This window comes from Sander lucioperca, chromosome 11 (genome assembly GCF_008315115.2).
Source record: "Sander lucioperca isolate FBNREF2018 chromosome 11, SLUC_FBN_1.2, whole genome shotgun sequence".
NCBI lineage: Eukaryota > Metazoa > Chordata > Actinopteri > Perciformes > Percidae > Sander > Sander lucioperca.
The window spans coordinates 693,893-712,950 of NC_050183.1; the positions used below are offsets into that span (position 1 = coordinate 693,893).

Here is a 19,058-nt window from a genome sequence, read left to right on the forward strand (position 1 = left end):
GTGACTTATAAGTTCGACCAATCAAGTACACCTAGGAAAAGGGAAAAGGGAAAAGACCCTGCTCGGAAGTAGGAGCTAAAAAAGTACGCTACTGAGGCCAGAGGAACTAAAAAATCCCCAAATATTTCCTGTCGGAACACGACGAAAAAAGTGTTCTAGGAACGTTTAGTTCTAAGAACTGCAAAAATCCCTCCAGTCGGAAAGCCCCTCATGACTCCTACACCACATTCATATAGCGCTGTGTGAACGCGTTCATGTGATTGGCTTATAAGTAAACAATCCCCCACGTGGGGTGCGTTCTTGTGATTGGCTAAAAAATTTGTAAATGTTGTTTGCATTTCTGAATTTTGTGTGTATTTATGAATTTTGTGCGCACTTGTGTATCCTGTGTGTGTATTTATGAATCATGTGTGTGCATGTATGAATCCTGTGTGTGCATATGTGAATGTAGTGTGTGCATTTATCTTTATTGAGACTCTTTTAGCTCCATACTTTTGGACTGCTCTTCCCCTCAAAGAAAGTAGATTTATATAACCCTTGTCGTTATAGAGACACACATTCCTACCAGCTAGAATGTATTTTATGTGGCATAAAATAGACGATCCTAATCTGAAATCAGGCAGAGGGTGAATACAGGTGCAGCAGCCATGGGCAGTATGAGAAAAAATAAAGTGTTTATTGTATTTAAAAATACAATATGAACCTAAAAATTAGCATAATAGGTCACCTTTAACTTAAGCTGTGTAACTGGGTTGGTTGTTTTGACTGTCTGCTAGCCAGTGTTTGATTTACTAAATTGTGATTTACAGCCTGCGTATATTTAGTAGCCTACTCTTTCTTTATTTTAGAAAGTAGTTTTCATTTAGTGTTTTTGTTGGTAATCCTATTGTTTGTACATAAATATTGTTTTTGTTAATTTTTTTCCCCCTAGTTTAATTATGTCGTTACTTCCCTCATCCCCTAGGCTACTCTTGTAACATTGTCAATAACCACTTACAGTACAAAAGCTGCTGCCACAATATGCTTTATTTTGAACACAGTAAAGGATGTAAATGAGACTACAAAATGCAACAAATTATTCACTGCAACAGTACACTGCCACAATATAAATGCAAAAAGGGAAATATTAGATGCACAAAAAAAAATCATTTTTTAAAATGCATTTCATCAAATAAATTAAAAAAGGCTAGGCTAAAGCTTTAAACCTTTTTTCAGTTTCTATGATAACTTTGACCCTTGACCCATGAAAGTCATACATGTCGTCTAATAGGATGGTCAGTAAGAAGTCAGTATGTGAATGCTTAAGTGGATGTTGTGTGTGTGTGTGTGTGTGTGTGTGTGTGTGTGTGTGTGCGTGTGCGTGTGTGTGTGTGTGTGTGTGTGTGTGTGTGTGATACCTGTGTGAACTGAATTTCAATTGGTACTGTAAATTAAATTTCATCTTTTCATTCTGCGATGTGCAACAATTTCTTGTCAGCCCTTAGGGCTCTCTCTCTCATCCTGCATGATGGTTTCAATTTGGTTTCCCAGGTCTGAGAAACACGGCCGCTCCTCAAAGTTGTACACCCAGCACTGCTTCATCAAATTGTACACCTGGTGTTACAATGACAAAGATATATTAGTTGACAGAGCAAAGAACTGTTGTTTGCGTTGTAGTATGACAGTTGCAGCAACTAGTTCGGTGAGTCAAAATAAGAATGAATGAATGAATGAATAAAATCTTTATTTTGAATATGTAAAAATAATACAATAAAAGCTAAAAGAACAAAAATAAAAACAAACAATAACTTAACATGCCTGAAAAAGAATAGGAAGAAGCATTCATTTATTTAATCCCCTTCTCCACTACTCATTATAGAGGGTTTTCACCGACGTCGCATTCTGGGCGGTAACCTGGATGCGCGGCCATATTGGAGGCACTCGGTGTAAACAACTGAATGGAGTAATGGAGTATTGTGCACTTTGGATACTTTAATACTTTATGTCTAAACATTAGAAAAGCTCATCAAAACGCGTCCAAGATGCAAAGGCATGCAAGGACTTGAACCACAAAAAAGTCGCGATATTTTGAGAAATTACAGTTTACTGGCGGTGCAGATCCCTACAAGTTGGCTCCCTCTTCTTGGACCCATGGCGACCCGGTGATTCTTCCTTCAGTTGCATATCCCGATATAGTCAACTACCTGGTTTTCTCGCCGAGCCCATACACAGCGGAAGACCTTAAATCCTACAAAAGTTTGGAGGCTTATAACCAGATGGTGTGTGGATGGGTGAGGGAGACGCAGTACCAACATCATTAACGACCAATGTGTCGTGAAGGCCAAAGTAAGTAATGCAATAATGTCTTTAATCAACCTAACCTTAACTGTATGATATCATTGTGATACTCAAGGTGTAGCCAAGTGACTCTCAATAGTTTTTTTTTTTTTCATTTGAAAGACCGAACAAGACAGAGTTTTCCCTCAGTAGATCCTGGTTAAGCTTTGCCGACCACAAGCGCCTCCTTTCCTCTGATAACTTCTGGCATTCCTCTCCCTGGTTTTTAATAAGTTTTGGAAGTCGATAATATTCCAAATGTTTTTCTCGGTCTGACCTATTGGGACAACCTAAAACACGGCAATAATTAACCATTTTCCTTGACGCCATTCGGGATCTACTTCAGTGCCTGTGCTTTGTTGTGATGCGGAGTTCCAACATGGCGACTTCGGGTCTGATGACGCGTCGTGAAAACCCTCTATTAATCTTCACATAGCTTCATATTTATATCATATTCTATCTTAACACATTCTTTACAATTAGCTACATATATTTATGTTTTTATTATACACACACACCAAAAAAAAGAGAGAAAACGTACATATTTACATATGTGCATATCCACCATAGAAAATAAATATTGTAAATAAATAATCTGTGAGAAGGTCTTTTTCATCCCTTTAACTTGTGAAACCATATTTTTGTACTGCTCTTTGAACTGGGTTATGCTTGGGCATTGCTTTAGCACTGCACTCAATCCGTTCCACAGCTTTCACTCTACATATAGAAATACAAAAAACTTTTAATGTTATAAATAAATATGAAAAATATAAATATGTAACGGATATGAAGATGTCCCCCATCTCTATTAAATACAAATTTTGAAATTGCCAGGGAGTAAGTTGTTTATTGTTTTACACATTATTTGTGCTGTTTAAAAATGAAACAGATCAATGTTTTTTTAATTTTAAGAATAGTACATTTGTGTGATCTCTATAATCGCTATTTTGAATTATCCCTATGGCTCTTTTTTTGCAATATAGATAGTGATGATAGTGTACATTTACTTTGACAAGTATTGCCCCTAACATCTCCACAGTAATTTAAATATGGTAATATCAGTGAACAGTAAAGAATGTGGAGTGATTTGTGGTCCAGAATGTGTTTCGCCTTACTAAGTACTGAAATGCTTAATGAAAGTTTATTGTGAACATGTTTTGTGTGAGACTTTTTTTGTCATCTATTATCACACCAAGAAACTTATTTTCATTAACTCTAACTCTCCAATGTTCACACCATCTACTTGTATCTGTACTTGATTACTCTTTTTACAATTACCTAATAACGTGATTTTAGTTTTACTTAAGTTTAATGATAATTTGTTTCTGTCAAACCACCTTTTTAATTTGCACATTTCTAAATAAAAGTCTCCAGTAGCTCTTTTAAATTCCCCCCCAGAATATTTTTCACCCAGTGCAAAACTACTACTTTTTAAGATCAATAAAGACCAACTGCATACTGTTTGTGATCTATGGCATTTCAATTTCCTCAATTGAATGCCAGTGATGTTGAACTGCTTGATCTGAATCTGTATTGACTGTCGGAAAGTTATTTATTTTGTATCTAAAAATGTGTCTAATCTGTTATTGAAACATTGTTACTAATATTTGGAGAATTGTGCAAGTAGTGAAACAGGCCTGTAAATTATGAAGTGGTGTCTACCCCCGGTTTCGAAGTTATCATTCCAATCCAATAACAGATGGTGAAATAAAAAGACAAAATCCTTGCAAAAGACGGACAAAGGATGTTTTGGGAAGTGTCCTAATTTTGAGGAGCACTCTGTCACTGATTTAATACCTAGGCCACAATCATCTCGTCAATGGTGATTTACAGTGGAATTATAACATCACAGCACATTTTTAGGTATGTGAATGTAGAAAAGTGGCAAATCATTTATTTTGTTATCAAGATGAGTCTTCCAAAAAGGCTACTGCCTTTTTAACTATTGAATCATATAGAGTGAACATACCTTGGGCTGGCAGTTTGGAGGAGCTGGTAACCTCCAGTTATTCTTTAGAATATTTGCCAGCTGCATTGAAATGGATGGACTCTGCACATTATGTCCAATCTCCTGCATACATAGCTAAAAGTGACAGTGACATTAAGAAAACATAAAAAAGGGGAAACCAAAGTAGTGTTGCTGTTTGAAGGAAAACATTCTTGGCAATTTAATAGTATTAAAATATTGTCCATGCATGAATTTATCAATAGTAAACCTTCTTACTCTTTTTGGGTTGGAGTTGGTGTCGCAGTAGCAGAAGAGCTCGTGAAGAACAACTCCAAAACTCCAGACATCTGACTTGTGGGAGAATCTGGACTCATTGATGGACTCTGGGGCGTACCTGTTATTAGATGAGCAGTGGTCAACCTCCAGGAACTAAAAACTTAAATATAAGTTTACAGTGAGTGGTCGGTTAGCTTAGCTTAGTGCAAAGACTGGAAACGGGAAAATGCTAGCCAAATTTTGCAATGTCTAAATCAAACAAAGCTTTCACACAGTCTTCTACAACAATGTTGCCGTCATTGCTGAGGATATTATTTAGAAGCAGGGGTCGACAAACTGAAGAAAGTTACACATTTTTGCTTTAACACTTTGGATTAAAGAGTAACTTTTAGTTTTCAAATATAAGGAAAGCTACCAGAAAATGGGGCTTTCTCCAGGCTGGGTGACTCGGTAGTACTCCTTGTCACAAGGAATAACCTTGGTCAGCCCAAAATCAGCGATTTTCACCAGCGACTCACTGGCCACAAGGATATTTCTGGCTGCGAGGTCTCTGTGCACATAACGCAGGGTCTGCAGGTACTCCATCCCCTGGGAAAATTATAAACAACAAAAGAGAAGGAAATAAATCTTGTCCCTGTCACTTTTGTTTTATGCGGTGTAATCAATCTTTGGTACAGAAGATAGTGAAAATGATTTATGAAGCCACAAGATAAGAAATAGGCTCATGGCTTTGAACCTTGAACACCTTACACCGGGATTCAACAAGGCGCAGATGCGCCATGTTCCGGCTGTGCTGTGGTTATGTTCTGTCCTCCACCGTGCACCATACGATACCAGGAGCGTTTTGCCTGCCTGATGCAGATTTAGTTGATTTGGTCTTTTTTTTTTGTGTGTGTGTGTGTCTGTGGATATTTGTACCATAAAGTAAGTAGTCTACAACAGTTTCTTCCATTTAGTCCAGGGATTACTAACCTGTTTTTCCAGGAGGAATGATCTTCAAATGTTTCTGAAGGATTTCTTTAAGACTTTTTTTTTTGTTAGGGACTAATTTCAAAACAACACTTCTTTTTGATGATTGAGACATTTTTTGGCAATAGTAACAGAGTTTATGTTTAGGAAAATTCTAAAACTCAAAGTCACACTACTTGAATGATCAATGTAAAAACTGCAAGATTTTGTCAAATCACAATCCATTCAAACATATCTTACTTTTACATTTTGTGATGACTACCACTTGCAGGAGTAGAACTCATGTATCTGACTCTTACCTTACAGATCTGAGAAGCAAAAAGCAGCATTCGCCTGGGGGTGACGTTATGTCGGTTATTCTCCATGTAGCCAATAAGGCTGCCGTTGGGCAGGTACTCCATCACCAAACTCATACTGAGCCGACCTGTGAACAGGCAAACATTACACATTAAAGTCATTCAACAGAGAAAAAACCATACAAACCCAGAAGACAGGCACTTCCAATCATATCTCATTCCTTGAATCGGTCATAAATCGCTCTAGACAGCGGTGTCAGCTTAAGACTGATTTAAAATGTAACCCAGGATCATGCAGAGGATGCATATAATCCAAAGGTATAAAGGAAGAAGAAAATAAGTTTGACCGACAAGTTATTAAGACATTTTATTGTTTCATCTTTTCTGAGATAGTTTTATGTATGTAATAACACCAAAATTCCCCTTACATAAAACGGACAAACAGAGTTCATTATACAAGTAGTTTTATTTATTAGTTATTTGTTTATTATTAGATAGGAGAGATTAAATTAAAAATAGGAATTTTAAAAGTAAGCATTCTAACAATTTTGATGTTTTACTGAAGTTGATTATTTTAGTACATTGTGTGCTATGTTTGCAGTGAGTCTTATTATTACCCGTGCTGTAGCAGACTCCTCTGTATTTGACGATGTAGTCGCAGTGTAAAATGCTGAGGGTTTTGACCTCCTTCTTGAAGTCCTCCAGGGTCGACTGCTTGTTGGGCTGCAGCTTTTTCACAGCGACCAGTTCACCGGTGTTATCACCTAGCGGGTCATACCGGCAAAGTTCGACGCTGCCAAAGTTTCCCTGGAAAAGTTTTAAGTCATTCAGTTGTCGCTCACATCCAAAAAAATGATAATAAACCTCATCACACATGTGCCACTGTAGGACATGATATATGAGATTCTGCGAGGCATTTTGAAGGTAAAAAGGAGGCTTGTTGTGCAAAGAGACGGCTCTTTTTTCATATTATATGAACAGATAGTGGCTTTAGTTAATATGCTGTCTGCTTTGTCCTGTTTATTCATCTGTTTGTCCATCAAACAATGTTTTGTGCACCGTTAATGACCTCTTAATGAAAGGTCAGTGGTTAATGTGAGTCATTTACATTTTTTAAATACATAATTGGCCATGCAATTTAAATTGTCTATCCATCATGATACAGATCTTTTTTTAAAACATAAGATCATGATCATTGCACTGATTGGCCCAAAGGGATCTGCATTTTAATTATTGTGGTCCTCTACAGTAGTTGTTCTGGCGCTGCAGACTTACTTTCCCCAGAGGATGGATGTAGCGTAGGTGTCTCTCCTCAAACAATGTCTGATCGTGTTGAGCAGGGCTGATGGCTCTCCACACAGGGCTCTGTGTAACGGGCTCAGCAGCGTGTAGTATCTCATAGTCTGCCATGAAACACAAAAGCATATTGGTATGGCTTTTTGGTTTTCTGATGTAATGGAATAGCCTTATTCCAAAAAAACACTACCCATTTTGAGAGAGATATTCAGGACCAAACAGAAGGACAAAAGAAGCATTTAAGATTATAATTTGTGCAAATGATGGTCTGGGATCAGATTTCTTTTTTTCCAAGGATCTGATCCACTGATCAGAAAAGTTGAAAATGGGTCAATTTATAAATTATCTTGTTTATTGAATTGAAATAAAGAAAAGTAAACTTGACATTTGATAAGCTATGTGGTTTATAATGGTCGTATGCATTATCAGCTGACTTGTGTAATGATTACCTGAAGTGATCAGACTGTTGAGTTGACGAATGATACTGCGACAGGAAGGTCTGAAGGCTGCCTGGTAGTCCATACACTGGCCAATCAGATCAGCTAGCTCTGTCCACTGGGAGGGAGGCAGCTGCAGGAAGCGCTCATAAAGCTGCCGCTTCTACAGACAACACATCAGTAGCTCACATCATTCATTGTATGTTTGCCCAAAAGCCTAGATAGTAAACTGTATGTTTGTAATTGTGCTATTTCCCTCAGGTTTGATCCCATAGGCACTTAACACCTTCAATACATGTTTCTTTTTCTAAACTAGTACTTAAAGTCACTTGCCGCTTGTTTAATGGACAGTACGTTGACAACCTGTTACCCTGTCAGTTTGTTTGACTTATCAGGACAGAAGTGGAAGTACCTGGTCCAAGTCCCAGCCTCGCAGCGGAGGTTCTCCACTGTTGAAGATTTCCCACAGGGTGGCACCAAAGCTCCACTTATCACACTCCAGAGTCAGGTTGTCTGGAGACTCCAGCACCTCAGGGGCCACCCAGGGGATCCTGTCAAGGATCACTAAACAACCACATGGAGAAATGCATATTCACAAACGCATGAATGATGTACATTTTTAAATGTGTCACATTTACTTGGGTGTTACATTTATTTTGTTTATGTTGTAAAGTATTATTTGAAATTAACATACTGTATGTATATGTGGTAACAAGAAACAGTAAGCAACTTAATATACTACACTTTCAGTCCATTCACTTTTATTTGAGTGTTACTGAATTAATATATAAATACAAAATCATTCATCAGGTACTCTCATTTTCTCTCCTGACTGTTATACACAGTATATGCACTAGAAATGGACCTGATGGTGTCGTACATGGTTACAGGGGAATTGGAAAACCCTCATTGATTTACCATCCTTAGCCAGCATGGCCACACTGATGCCCGGGTCGCTCAGCTTGATAAAAGGAGAGCTGCCCTGTGACGGGTCACCCTCTCTGGCCAGCAGCAGATTTTTGGCGCAAATATTTCCATGAACGATGTTCTTTTCTTCCTGCAGTACAGTTACATGTTAATGGTGACTCATTATAGTTTGTCGCATTGGTCAACTTTGAGTTTAAATTGCCAATCCTGCTGTAGATTGGAGTTTTTGTCATTACTTTTGTAAGATCTAGTAGTAATGCTCTTAAGTTTATCTTACCAGAAAGTTGAGGGCAGACGCGAGTTGTTTGGCTACATCAAGTTTCCAGCTCACTGACACAGATCTCCCTCTCTGTAAGTAAAGGTCGAGGGCCCCGTACTCGACAAACTCCTGCACCATGATGTCTGTAAGGCACAGCAAGGTTTGTTTCAACAGCTGTACTTCAAACAAACACATTTTCAGAAATGCTCACCCGCAGACAAGGGACTGAGGCGGGGTCATATGAGGATTTCATGTGAAGATAGTTATTTTGCTCAATATGGTTTTATATGTAGAGGTTTATATTTATTCACTGTTTATTGTTATTTGCAAATGTGCAGAATTTTAGAGGATCAGAGCCTGCAAATACAGGCTCTGTTCGCAGCTTTTACCTACCAATGACAGACATGGTTATGATACAGACTGGCCTTAGGTTATGGCTTTACCCTGCCTCTGCCCAGAACCAATGCACTACCATTGTACTACCACTACCAGTTGTAACATATTGGAACAGCCTCCCCCCACATTGAATCCTAATGGGAAATAGTTCAAGTTTCTTAAAGAAACTAAGAGACGCTGTTATCAGTAAAGAGATTAGGTTAAAACCTGTTTGATTCTGTTATTCTTTTTTGTTATTTGTTGTTTTTTTTAATTTCATGTCAGTTTTTTATTTTATAACACGAAAAACGTGCTACTGTGCCTTTGTTTATTAAAATGAGGGCATGCTACTGTGTTTTCATTGTTCTGATATGACAAATATGTATGGTGCTGTATAATATTTGTGTATGTGTGTTTTCTGTTGGCTCCCAGGAAGAATAGTCTTCACTGCGGTGAAGACTAATGGGGATCCTTCATAAACAAAAAAAGCTTTGTAACTGAACCCCATACTGTTTCTCGCCTTGTACCTATTGAACATTAACACATCTAGAAAACATAAACCACATCTATACTGATAGGAAAACAATCATCAAACTGTAGCAAACAAAGAAATAGTCTGGAAGAACCTGCAGTTTGGTTTGAACTTACTTTTGACTCCATGAACACTAACACCATATACAAGGAGGAGGTGTTTGTGTGAAATCTGGCTCATCAAGCTGGCAGCTTCAAAGAATGACTGAGAAAAGAAAGAAACAGCATGTGTATGATGTCAAAGTAATGTTTTATATACTGTAGCTATATGAGTAATCTACAAAATACTTAACATTACAGTGTATTCTAATATGAAAAAACCCACCTCCCAGTAGTTTTTATGAACAACATCGAGCTCTTTCAGGAAAACGTCTGTCACATGTTTCTCCCCATCGCGAATGTCTGTTTTGTAGCCACTGAAAATTCGAGTGAAGGATCCCTGTCCGAGGCTTACATCCTAACAGAAAAATCACATACAAAAACTATATTCAAGTTGCCTCCATCATTAATAACATAAAGTACCTTTCATACAAGTTTGACTACAGAATCATAGTACTGTAGAATTTGTCGCACACTAGTAGTTGTTATAGTGATAGGAGTTTAGTTGGAGCAACGGTGGTAAAAGAGTAGTAGAGGAACTGGAAAAGAGAGTGGTAAAAATAATATTGATTGCAAAACAGTGGAAGAAGACTAATATTGATTGGTACTATCGTAACAGGCCTGTTTCAGGTGCAGTAATGTGTACACACTCACCCATTGCAGGTCTTCATATTTGATCATGTGGAACTGGATATGACTGAATTTGTTCCGTTCAGGTGTCGGAGAGCCCTGAACTTCTACAGAGCTGTTGCTGCGTATGATGATTAGATTTGTGAGCTCTGTAGGAGCAGCAGAAAACATGTTCATCATTAAAGAGTATATAAAAAGATGTAAATATGAAGGCACATATCTCACTTCAAGCAGGAAATTGAGGCGTTGAGTTGATACAGGCTAATGGCGAGAGATATTGAGTTCATTTACATGTATCCTATTGCGACACAGTATACTAGTGTCTTCTGAAATAGCTAACATATATTTGGGTTTCTCAAAACATGGATACAGCATGTGGCGATAACCAGGATATGATGCCTACATGAAAAAAGTTTGGTAAATAAAACTTTGACCTTAAGTAACCCTGCCTTTTTATTCAGAAAATAACAAACAATGTGTGCTGTATTGTGACAATTGGTATGAATGGGATGCAGTACATACAAATATGTATTACCACAGTTTGGAACATCAATTTTGAAGACAGTATTAACCATGTGATGCATGTGAGCTGAGTTTTGTACATATATGAGAATAAAAAAAGAAAACTAAAGGCTAATATGTCGAAACAAATACAAATACAAAACAATATGTATAGTAGTGTATATTTGGAAATATCATATCCATGGCTTATGAAACACACCTTTGGGTCGGGGTGGACAGCAGCGGGCTAACTTGACAGGTACATCAGCCAGTAGCAGCTTGTTGTGTTGGTAATAGCTGGTGAGCTCTTTTAAGCTGGAAAATGATTTATTGACACCAGGAAGACTGTACTGCTCATTCTTAATAATGAGACAGTCTTTATAGTCAAGTCCAAGTGGAGTCTGCAGAAATATAAATGTTAAACAAAACACCTCTGAAGAGGTTCTTGTAACGAGGTATCAACTTTCGCACACGTTGGCAGGAACTTTCACAACTTTAAATCATTCAGAAACAATGTTTAGAAAAACAAGTGCATCATCTGCATATAGATAAACTGTTATGCAACGGACTAAGACCTGTTTCCAAAAACGGTGCTTGCAATTGCAAGCTTTTAAATTAATAAGGTTATCATGCAAAGCTTGTCACATACTGAATAATTAAAGAGCATAATAACATCTTTTTTGGTCATCAGGGCTATGCTACATAAAAACGTGTACAGACATACTAGTAAATAATAACTAGTAAATTACTCCTCAGAGTAAATTCTAAATCAGTCTTTTTCTGTGTCTATTACTGTGCTTCAACAGGAACCTTTACCTGAACACAAACAGTGAGGAAGAATTTGTCATAGTTCTTGGGACTCTGCCGGAGAAGGAACGTTCCGCCTTTAAATCCTGACTTTTTCAACTTGTTGACTGCAAACTCTGATCTGATAATATAAGATATGAAAGAAATAGCTGACCCTGGTGCGTGTGAATGGTGGTATTGAATTCAGTTTTCATCTAAATGACTCACAGGATTGGGCCGTGACAATGGTTTTTGATCCCCTCCAGAATACTTGAGGGAGCAGTGTCTAGACAGAAGTAGTGGCTGGAGTCTGTGGTCAGTCTGAAGTAGCCATCAACAAGAGACACAAATGAAAGTGCTTCTTTGAGACTGTGGAAGTTGGCTTCCTGTTTTGCAAATCAAGAATAAATAGACTTCATCTTTTGCATCAAATCAAAACAGAGAATAATGATTGGGGGAAGTGTTAAATATATCCCTTACCAAGCATCTGTCATCTTTACGAGTTATTGTCACCATCCTGCTGTCTTGGGGGACCTGCTCATGGCATACTCTCTTTATACTGACGTCAATGATTTCTTTGAAATCACAGAAGGTTTGCCACTCCTAAAAAAAAAAGAGGCTGATTATTCAACATCTCTTTACTCGGGAATGGGCACTAAATCATATAACAGTGCAATGCAGATTGCAAGTAAAACACAAACAGGCAAAACCTTGGGTTTGCCTGTTTGTGTTCAAAGCAGATTTCCCTGGATTGTTAACATTGCAATAGGTGCCAGGAGAAAATCATACAATAGAAAGTACTTTCCACATAATGAGATAACAAAGCAAAGAATGAAGCAGGGCCAGGCAGATTCAAGTTAAAACGGGGTATCACGCAGGTCATCTGGTGGAATAAAAGACTAACTAACTACTATGCCTCATTCCCACCCGATCTAAAGTTGAACTTGTTCTTACCAGGGAACCATCAGGAAGCCAACTTCCACTGGTTTCAATTCCAGTTTCCCCAGTGACCCGCACAAGAGAGAAAGTTGACTTGGAGTGGGATGAGGAAGGATTCACTTGGAAGGTTTCGCTTCCCAGAGAGGGCTCGATGGCAGCCAGTTCAATCAGGTACTTGATCTTCAAGCTGTACTCATCTACGGAGCAGTTGCCAAGCTTCTTTAAGAAACGCTTGAGGGTGTTTCGGATTCGATAACGATCCAAGCGGTTTCGTTTCTGAATGTCATGGCGATGTGATTTAGGAAGGCATGATTTGTAGCTGAAAGATGAAGAGTATAATGATGTTGTAATGACTGCAAACTACAACAACAGTCATATTTCTGAAAGAGAAAAGGGTAATTCTATGAAGTTCTTGGTGGTTTGAACTTTAACTGGTGAAGTCTGGTTTGGGCAAAAAACAAAACATTATCCAAATGTAAATACCTGACAGTCTTGCAGAGCTCTCTTACACTCTGATGGCGCTCTTTAGCCATTCTCCACAAGTCCAGCACTGCAAGGCCGAGGCATTCTTCTTGGGCACTCAAAGGTGGACACACTCCTGCCTCACTAGCAATAAAGTCACTACGCAACTATGTGCCAAAAGAAATCAGTGATGGACATAGTCTTTAATATATAATCAATGTTTGCAACAATTTTCCAATGTGACACTTTTGATGCATTTTGAAGCACCAAATACATTTTGACATATTAAGAATGTTTTTTACTTTCTCCCGTAACCTGATCATTCTTTGTTTTGAATAGCAGGTCAGGATGTTTTGCACATTACGCCAGTGCTTCAAATCTAATGTGATAGATTTATCAAACCACCTTATAGATAAATGTCAATTAAATTAAGAATACTATAAGAATATTGGTGTTATATCCACAAATGTCATTAATATTAATATAAATTGTATTAAACTATAATAAAATATACCATGAAATTATGTATCTCAGTGAGTCAATAAATAACATGTTTGAGAAGAACTGTACCTGAGTGAAGAGATAATCAATGACATTGTAGTCAAGCACTGGACTGATGCTATCTCTGGTCAGACTGTAGCGGTACGATGTTCTTGGTCCTTGTCCAAACCAGTTTCCAAAGAAAAATCTGCACAACACAAATCCATTATTCAGCTTAGCATTATAACATTATAACAAACCAGTAAGTTAACTTCTTAAAATCTGCATATGCACTTTTTTTTACATACATTATGCAGGTTTGAATGTGATAGTGTGGTGACAAAATTCTTTATTAATGGTCGTCCAAAAAGAAATGACATCTCATTTCATAAAATATCTTAACATAGCGTAATGTACACTAATGGTTTAAGTAAATGCGTGAATGTATGATTCTTCAGTTATTTTTCACCTACCTGACTCTAAAGTGGACTTGTATGTTTTCGTCTGTGTTGAACATGTGCGATGGAGGATACCAAAATGAGAGATCGGCAGATGCCAAACCAAAAAGACTTTGGTACACAGGTAAGATTCCTGGTGAAAGAGATCACATATATTATATCATTGTATAGACCAGGCGATGCTATAATGACTTTCCCAGCAGTTAGCCTTTTGCACACTTGTATGAATAAATACAGGATAAACACTAAATATTTTAGCCTAAAATGAGGCGAGAAGCCTTCAGGCAGACCCATGATTTGTCAGTGAAATCTTACCACATGTTTTGCCTGCTTGGATGCAGACATTTTCAGCAGAGATTTGACCAGATGAAATGTGTATTGTTGTTGTGTCATTTGTGGCTGGGAAGAAGTAGAGGTGTACTTGTAAAGTGGCACCAGTGCTAGAACTGGACCTCTGGCTGCCTCCCCGGTCTCTGATCACCAGAGGGGCCGACTCCTCCTCACTGAGATCCATGGATACTTCTGAGGACCAAATAAACAGACTTTTAATTAGACTAGTACAGTGTCCCTCCAAAAGATGCCTGTTTGGAACACACTGTATAGTCCACTACTGTCTTACTGTGTACTCCTACTTCAGAGAAAAAACATAGTGCCACCACATTTACCTGACAGACGTGGCATATTCTGAATTTACTTACAAAATATCACAATTAAAATGTGGAGTAATCACAGACATTTGCCTTATGGAATGATGGCGGTGCGCCATGCGCCACCCAATTCGGCCCCTAATGAGAGCGATCAGCAAATATCTGCGTTAATCAACCACCAGAACCGGACCGAGTACAGAGACGGACTAACAGAGATGGATTCTGCTCCGGACTGTGAGTGTGTGTGTGTGCACAGAGAGAATGAGACAGAGGGGTGGAGAAAAAGGTGGAAGGCAATGCAAATGAAGAGTTTATTTTTAACTACATTTTAGTGTTGTCTTTTTCGTCAACGATATTGCATGTTGATGTCGCCAAGCGGTGCTGTCTCGTCATATAGCCTGTCCTTAACGAATTTAACACTTCAGCAGAGGTGTTCATTTCCAAACAGGCTTAGTGGCTTGACAGTTAACGTTGGAGTATGGATTTGATTCGCGGGGGTATCTTGCCGACAGTAATGTAATTAGTGTTATAAGTTAGCAGCACACTTGAACAACTGAACCAAGGGTGAGCATAGAGGATGAGTCTGAGTGAGAAGGAAGAAGTGGTGAATATACAGCTCACAACAACTTAATACGATATAGTGTCTATGCGATCTAGTGTCAGCAAAAATGCCTTTTGATTTAGTTTCCTCTAAGCGAAATGATCCAAGTGAATTTAAGATGGACGTTTATTGTCAAGGGTAGACATGGATTAGCCAGCGTTATGGAAGCGCTTTTTTTCTCAACCTTTTTTCCGCGGTATTTTAGTTTTATTCAGTTTAATAAACAACACTGTCCAAAACTGCTCCAAATTCCAAAAAAAACAAGTTAATTGGGTACCAAGGAAACCAAGTGTGAAAAAGGATTGGATGGATGGTTCATGAGATATTCGCCCCCCCCCTCCCTCCACACACACACACACACACACACACACACACACAGGCTTCCCGATTTATTAGATAGATCTATATTATTTTTAAACATTGTTTTCAATGTAAATTAAGATTTTGGATACTCTCGCAACATTGTATAACCCTCTTTTTTTGAGTAATGTCACTTGATCTATTGTTTAATAGTCATAGAATTGAATATAATAATCTAATAAACAAATATTACAGTGAATGTTGCATCATCTCTGCCCACATAAAATGAAATCTAAACAAGAAGAAAAGGCAGATGAAACAGCAAGCGAGTGCTCTGTGTGGACTCATTCATATTTTCCTCATCTGCACTCTCATAATAAGCATCACAAACCATCCTTTTTAATAAACATGCTGTGTGAGGTTTGCTGCTCTTCACTATTTTACAGAGTTAAAGTGTAACCACAGTGGCCATAGTACAACTACAAAAGCTGTTATTAGCTGTTGTTAACAATGTAATTTATTTATTTTGGAAAAGCAAGTATATATGATGGAAAAGCAAAATCAAATGTTTTCATCTGTCTCATTTTATTGTTATGTTTCCAAATGTCAGTGATTGGAAAAGTATTGTGATCTTTTAAGTAAAAGTACCGATAAAAAGTAACAGTGCATATTTTTTAATCTGATGATTTTACAAAATATTACAAAATAAACCATACCTGCAGTGGAACTAGCGCAATAAAAAAATACGGAACATATTTTCCTTCTGAATTGTAGTGTACTATACGAATAAAGTAGCATAAAATGGAAGTACAAGCCCCTAAAAATTGTACTTACAGTACATGTAAGTAAATGTACTTGGTTACATTCCACCCCTGCCAAATATACGCATTAATTTGAAATTCTTATAATATGAAAAAAAAGGTATAGAGCGATATTACAGTAGCATTCTGTAACTCTGTAAAAGTCATTGAGTGATTCATTTATTCATCATCCTGCCACAACAGGTTTGCTAAACTGATACAAATTCATATAGTTTTAGTTTTATGTATAGTCACAGGCATACAGGCATGTTGGCAGTTATTGAGGTTAGGAAAAGTGATTCACATTCATGTCCCTTTACGAGCAAGCCTAAAACAAAACACAAACCTCCCTTTCACACAGCTAAGACTCAACCTCAGACGGTTTCTGTTGTGGAATGTATCATAATGGTAACAGTATATAAATGTCATGTTGTTTAAGTATAGAACTTTGTATATACTAAAGTTTGTGTGTTATCACAATGTGTGGAGGATTCCCACCATGACTCTGAATTATGTTTTGAAATGTCAAATATAGATTTGTGGGGATTCCTGTTACATCAGACAGTGACGTCTGATATAACAGGTAGCTCACCATGTTCTGTTGTAGCGGAATCAGGAACACAGTACACAGTAAAACTGTTTGTAATAATACATAATAGTGTTTCACATTTCCATAATTGGTTTTCAAATACTTTGTTTACTTTGATAACAATACTGATTTGATTACATTCTCTTGGCAAATCATCCACATGAATTATGATTACAAAATGTAAGTATGAATTATTCAGCGAACCCTTCTTGAAATAATTAAAGAACTAAAAGTGGGTAGCTTCTGAATAAGAGATTTACATTTACATTTACATTTACAGAATTTAGATCTAAAGATCAACATTTATGTGTCATTGAAGGTATTTGTTACTGTTACCTTTTACATATGTATGTCAGAAGTCCTCATCTCGATCATTTGTTCCTGTAACTGAGGTCTTTCTTTTTTGACTTCTGCGTTTATGCTGTATGTGTGTGTGTGTGTTGACAGGAAGTTAAATAGGATTTCCTGATTTAGACAAGCAGATGCGACACTATTGACAGTTTCTTGTCAGCTCTGTCAAACTGTTTTCATCCCACTGACTAAACTGACACAGTTACAAATTCATAAAAAAACGGAAATGTTTAACAAAAAAAACTGGATTAAACGTCAGGTTTATACTGTGCTATACACAAGTGTTGTACCACTGCCCTTACATGCTCACCCCACTACACAAGACAATAAACAGCATTCTTTTATATTGTGGCGTGTATTGAACCTCACGGCCTCCGTGTGCTACAAGCTTTATACTTGATTGGTTGATTAATAAAATCTTCATTGGCTTCTTGATGGAAAATTTGAAAGGAAATTAGTGTGCAAAACACACACGCACACGCATCGGCGTCGCCAGGTCATTTTCCCAGGGCTTCAGCCCCGAATGTTTTGATAGTAGTAGCCCCAAATGTAATTTTAAATGTAGGCCTGGGCAACACAAAGTTTAGGTGCGCAATAATATTGCTACATTATGTTTGAAATTCCTGTGACGTTTACAGTCTATGGTTCAAGCTCAAACACACAGAGCTCTGAAGCAGATCCGTCTGTCGCTTTGTGTCCACTCTCTCTGTAAAAATAGAGATGAGCAGCGCGGCTTCCGTGGTCTGTGCAGCTTCGGGTCATCATAATGGACGCGCTCTGCTGTGGGCATGCTGCTTGTTTTCTTTTAAGTGGAGCTAATAGCCAGCTTTTGGTAGAGGCTAGGCATGCTAGTGTCCTGCACAGTTTGTGGTGATAATAGCACTAGGACACGATTTGCGGTGAACTGGTTTGCGCTGTCGATTGCAGTGAGCACATGGGGCATAAATGGATGCAGAAAAAGGTAGAAATAGGTGCAGAAAAATTCACCAGAATGCAAAAAAATTAAGTGTTTAATGCTCAAAATGTTCTTTGCCTTTGAGTTGCCAGGCCAGCTGTGATTAGGCAGAAATTTAGCAAATTTAGCAGATTTATGTTTTCTGCTTGTGGTGGAGATGTGTTAACATGAGTTTAATTTAATTTATTTTTTTAAATCTGCTTCCCCAGATGTGGCCCTGCTATTATGGTACATTCTATGACTGCTTTCATAAGGGAAGACGTTCATTTAATGCAAATCTAGTGAAAGCAAATGTAGTTCAGTGCAGAAATGTACTCATCTGACATGACACGGAAAAGAGAACCAGCTGACAACTGCGGTTTCCCTGTTCAGCACTGAGGGTTTTAGCAGTTTCCTGTTGTAGCTGTTAGCAGTAACCTAGTCTAAACTGCAAACATTTTAATGTTCCATTAATTACAGATTTCTTTCTTCAGTTTTTATATATTTGTAAATTTCAAGGTACACATTAAATGATAGTTTTGGTAAACATTTACTGATTCATTTACCATCCACAGTCTTAATCAGACATTAAAACCAATGTCTATAGGCTATACACTTTTCAAACTTCTTCTGCAGTTTAATCAACTTCTCCTTTGTCTATCAGCTCAGTGTGATTCAAAGAATAATTGTTTAGCTAAAATTTGGCTAATTACTCAGCTTCCAGCACAGATTTAGAGAGTGACGCAACATGGAAGCAGGGGTGTCGGACTTGGGGGGTGGAAAGGGGACTGAGTACCCAGGGCCCTCATGTGAGGAGGGCCCAAAAAGATGCTAGAATGAATAGCTGTGGA

The 19,058-nt window shown here is 37.8% G+C and overlaps 1 protein-coding gene across 3 annotated transcripts; it reads right to left on the bottom strand.

Annotated features, from left to right (window-relative positions):
• Positions 1 to 1,008: 1,008 nt before the first annotated feature.
• Positions 1,009 to 17,363, bottom strand: jak3 (Janus kinase 3 (a protein tyrosine kinase, leukocyte)). 3 transcript variants are annotated; one of them, XM_036007516.1, is made up of 27 exons: positions 17,259 to 17,363; positions 14,850 to 14,864; positions 14,603 to 14,679; positions 14,301 to 14,509; positions 14,001 to 14,118; positions 13,618 to 13,735; positions 13,069 to 13,214; positions 12,601 to 12,904; positions 12,127 to 12,249; positions 11,875 to 12,032; positions 11,677 to 11,788; positions 11,081 to 11,261; positions 10,384 to 10,508; positions 9,956 to 10,087; positions 9,748 to 9,835; positions 8,743 to 8,867; positions 8,457 to 8,595; positions 7,951 to 8,102; positions 7,551 to 7,701; positions 7,081 to 7,208; positions 6,423 to 6,612; positions 5,809 to 5,933; positions 4,956 to 5,128; positions 4,541 to 4,658; positions 4,286 to 4,399; positions 1,394 to 1,593; positions 1,009 to 1,321 (listed from the first exon to the last, which is right to left on the bottom strand). In XM_036007516.1, the coding sequence occupies exons 4-26, from the start codon at positions 14,497 to 14,499 to the stop codon at positions 1,474 to 1,476; spliced, it is 3,339 nt and encodes a 1,112-aa protein (XP_035863409.1). In that variant the 5' UTR covers positions 14,500 to 14,509; positions 14,603 to 14,679; positions 14,850 to 14,864; positions 17,259 to 17,363; the 3' UTR covers positions 1,009 to 1,321; positions 1,394 to 1,473. The 3 variants fall into 3 exon arrangements, with proteins under 3 accessions (XP_035863409.1, XP_031163238.1, XP_035863408.1); XM_031307378.2 differs by lacking the exons at positions 14,603 to 14,679; positions 14,850 to 14,864 and having other exon boundaries at positions 14,301 to 14,507; positions 17,259 to 17,357; XM_036007515.1 differs by lacking the exons at positions 14,603 to 14,679; positions 14,850 to 14,864; positions 17,259 to 17,363 and having other exon boundaries at positions 1,009 to 1,327; positions 1,396 to 1,593; positions 14,301 to 14,499.
• Positions 17,364 to 19,058: the final 1,695 nt, after the last annotated feature.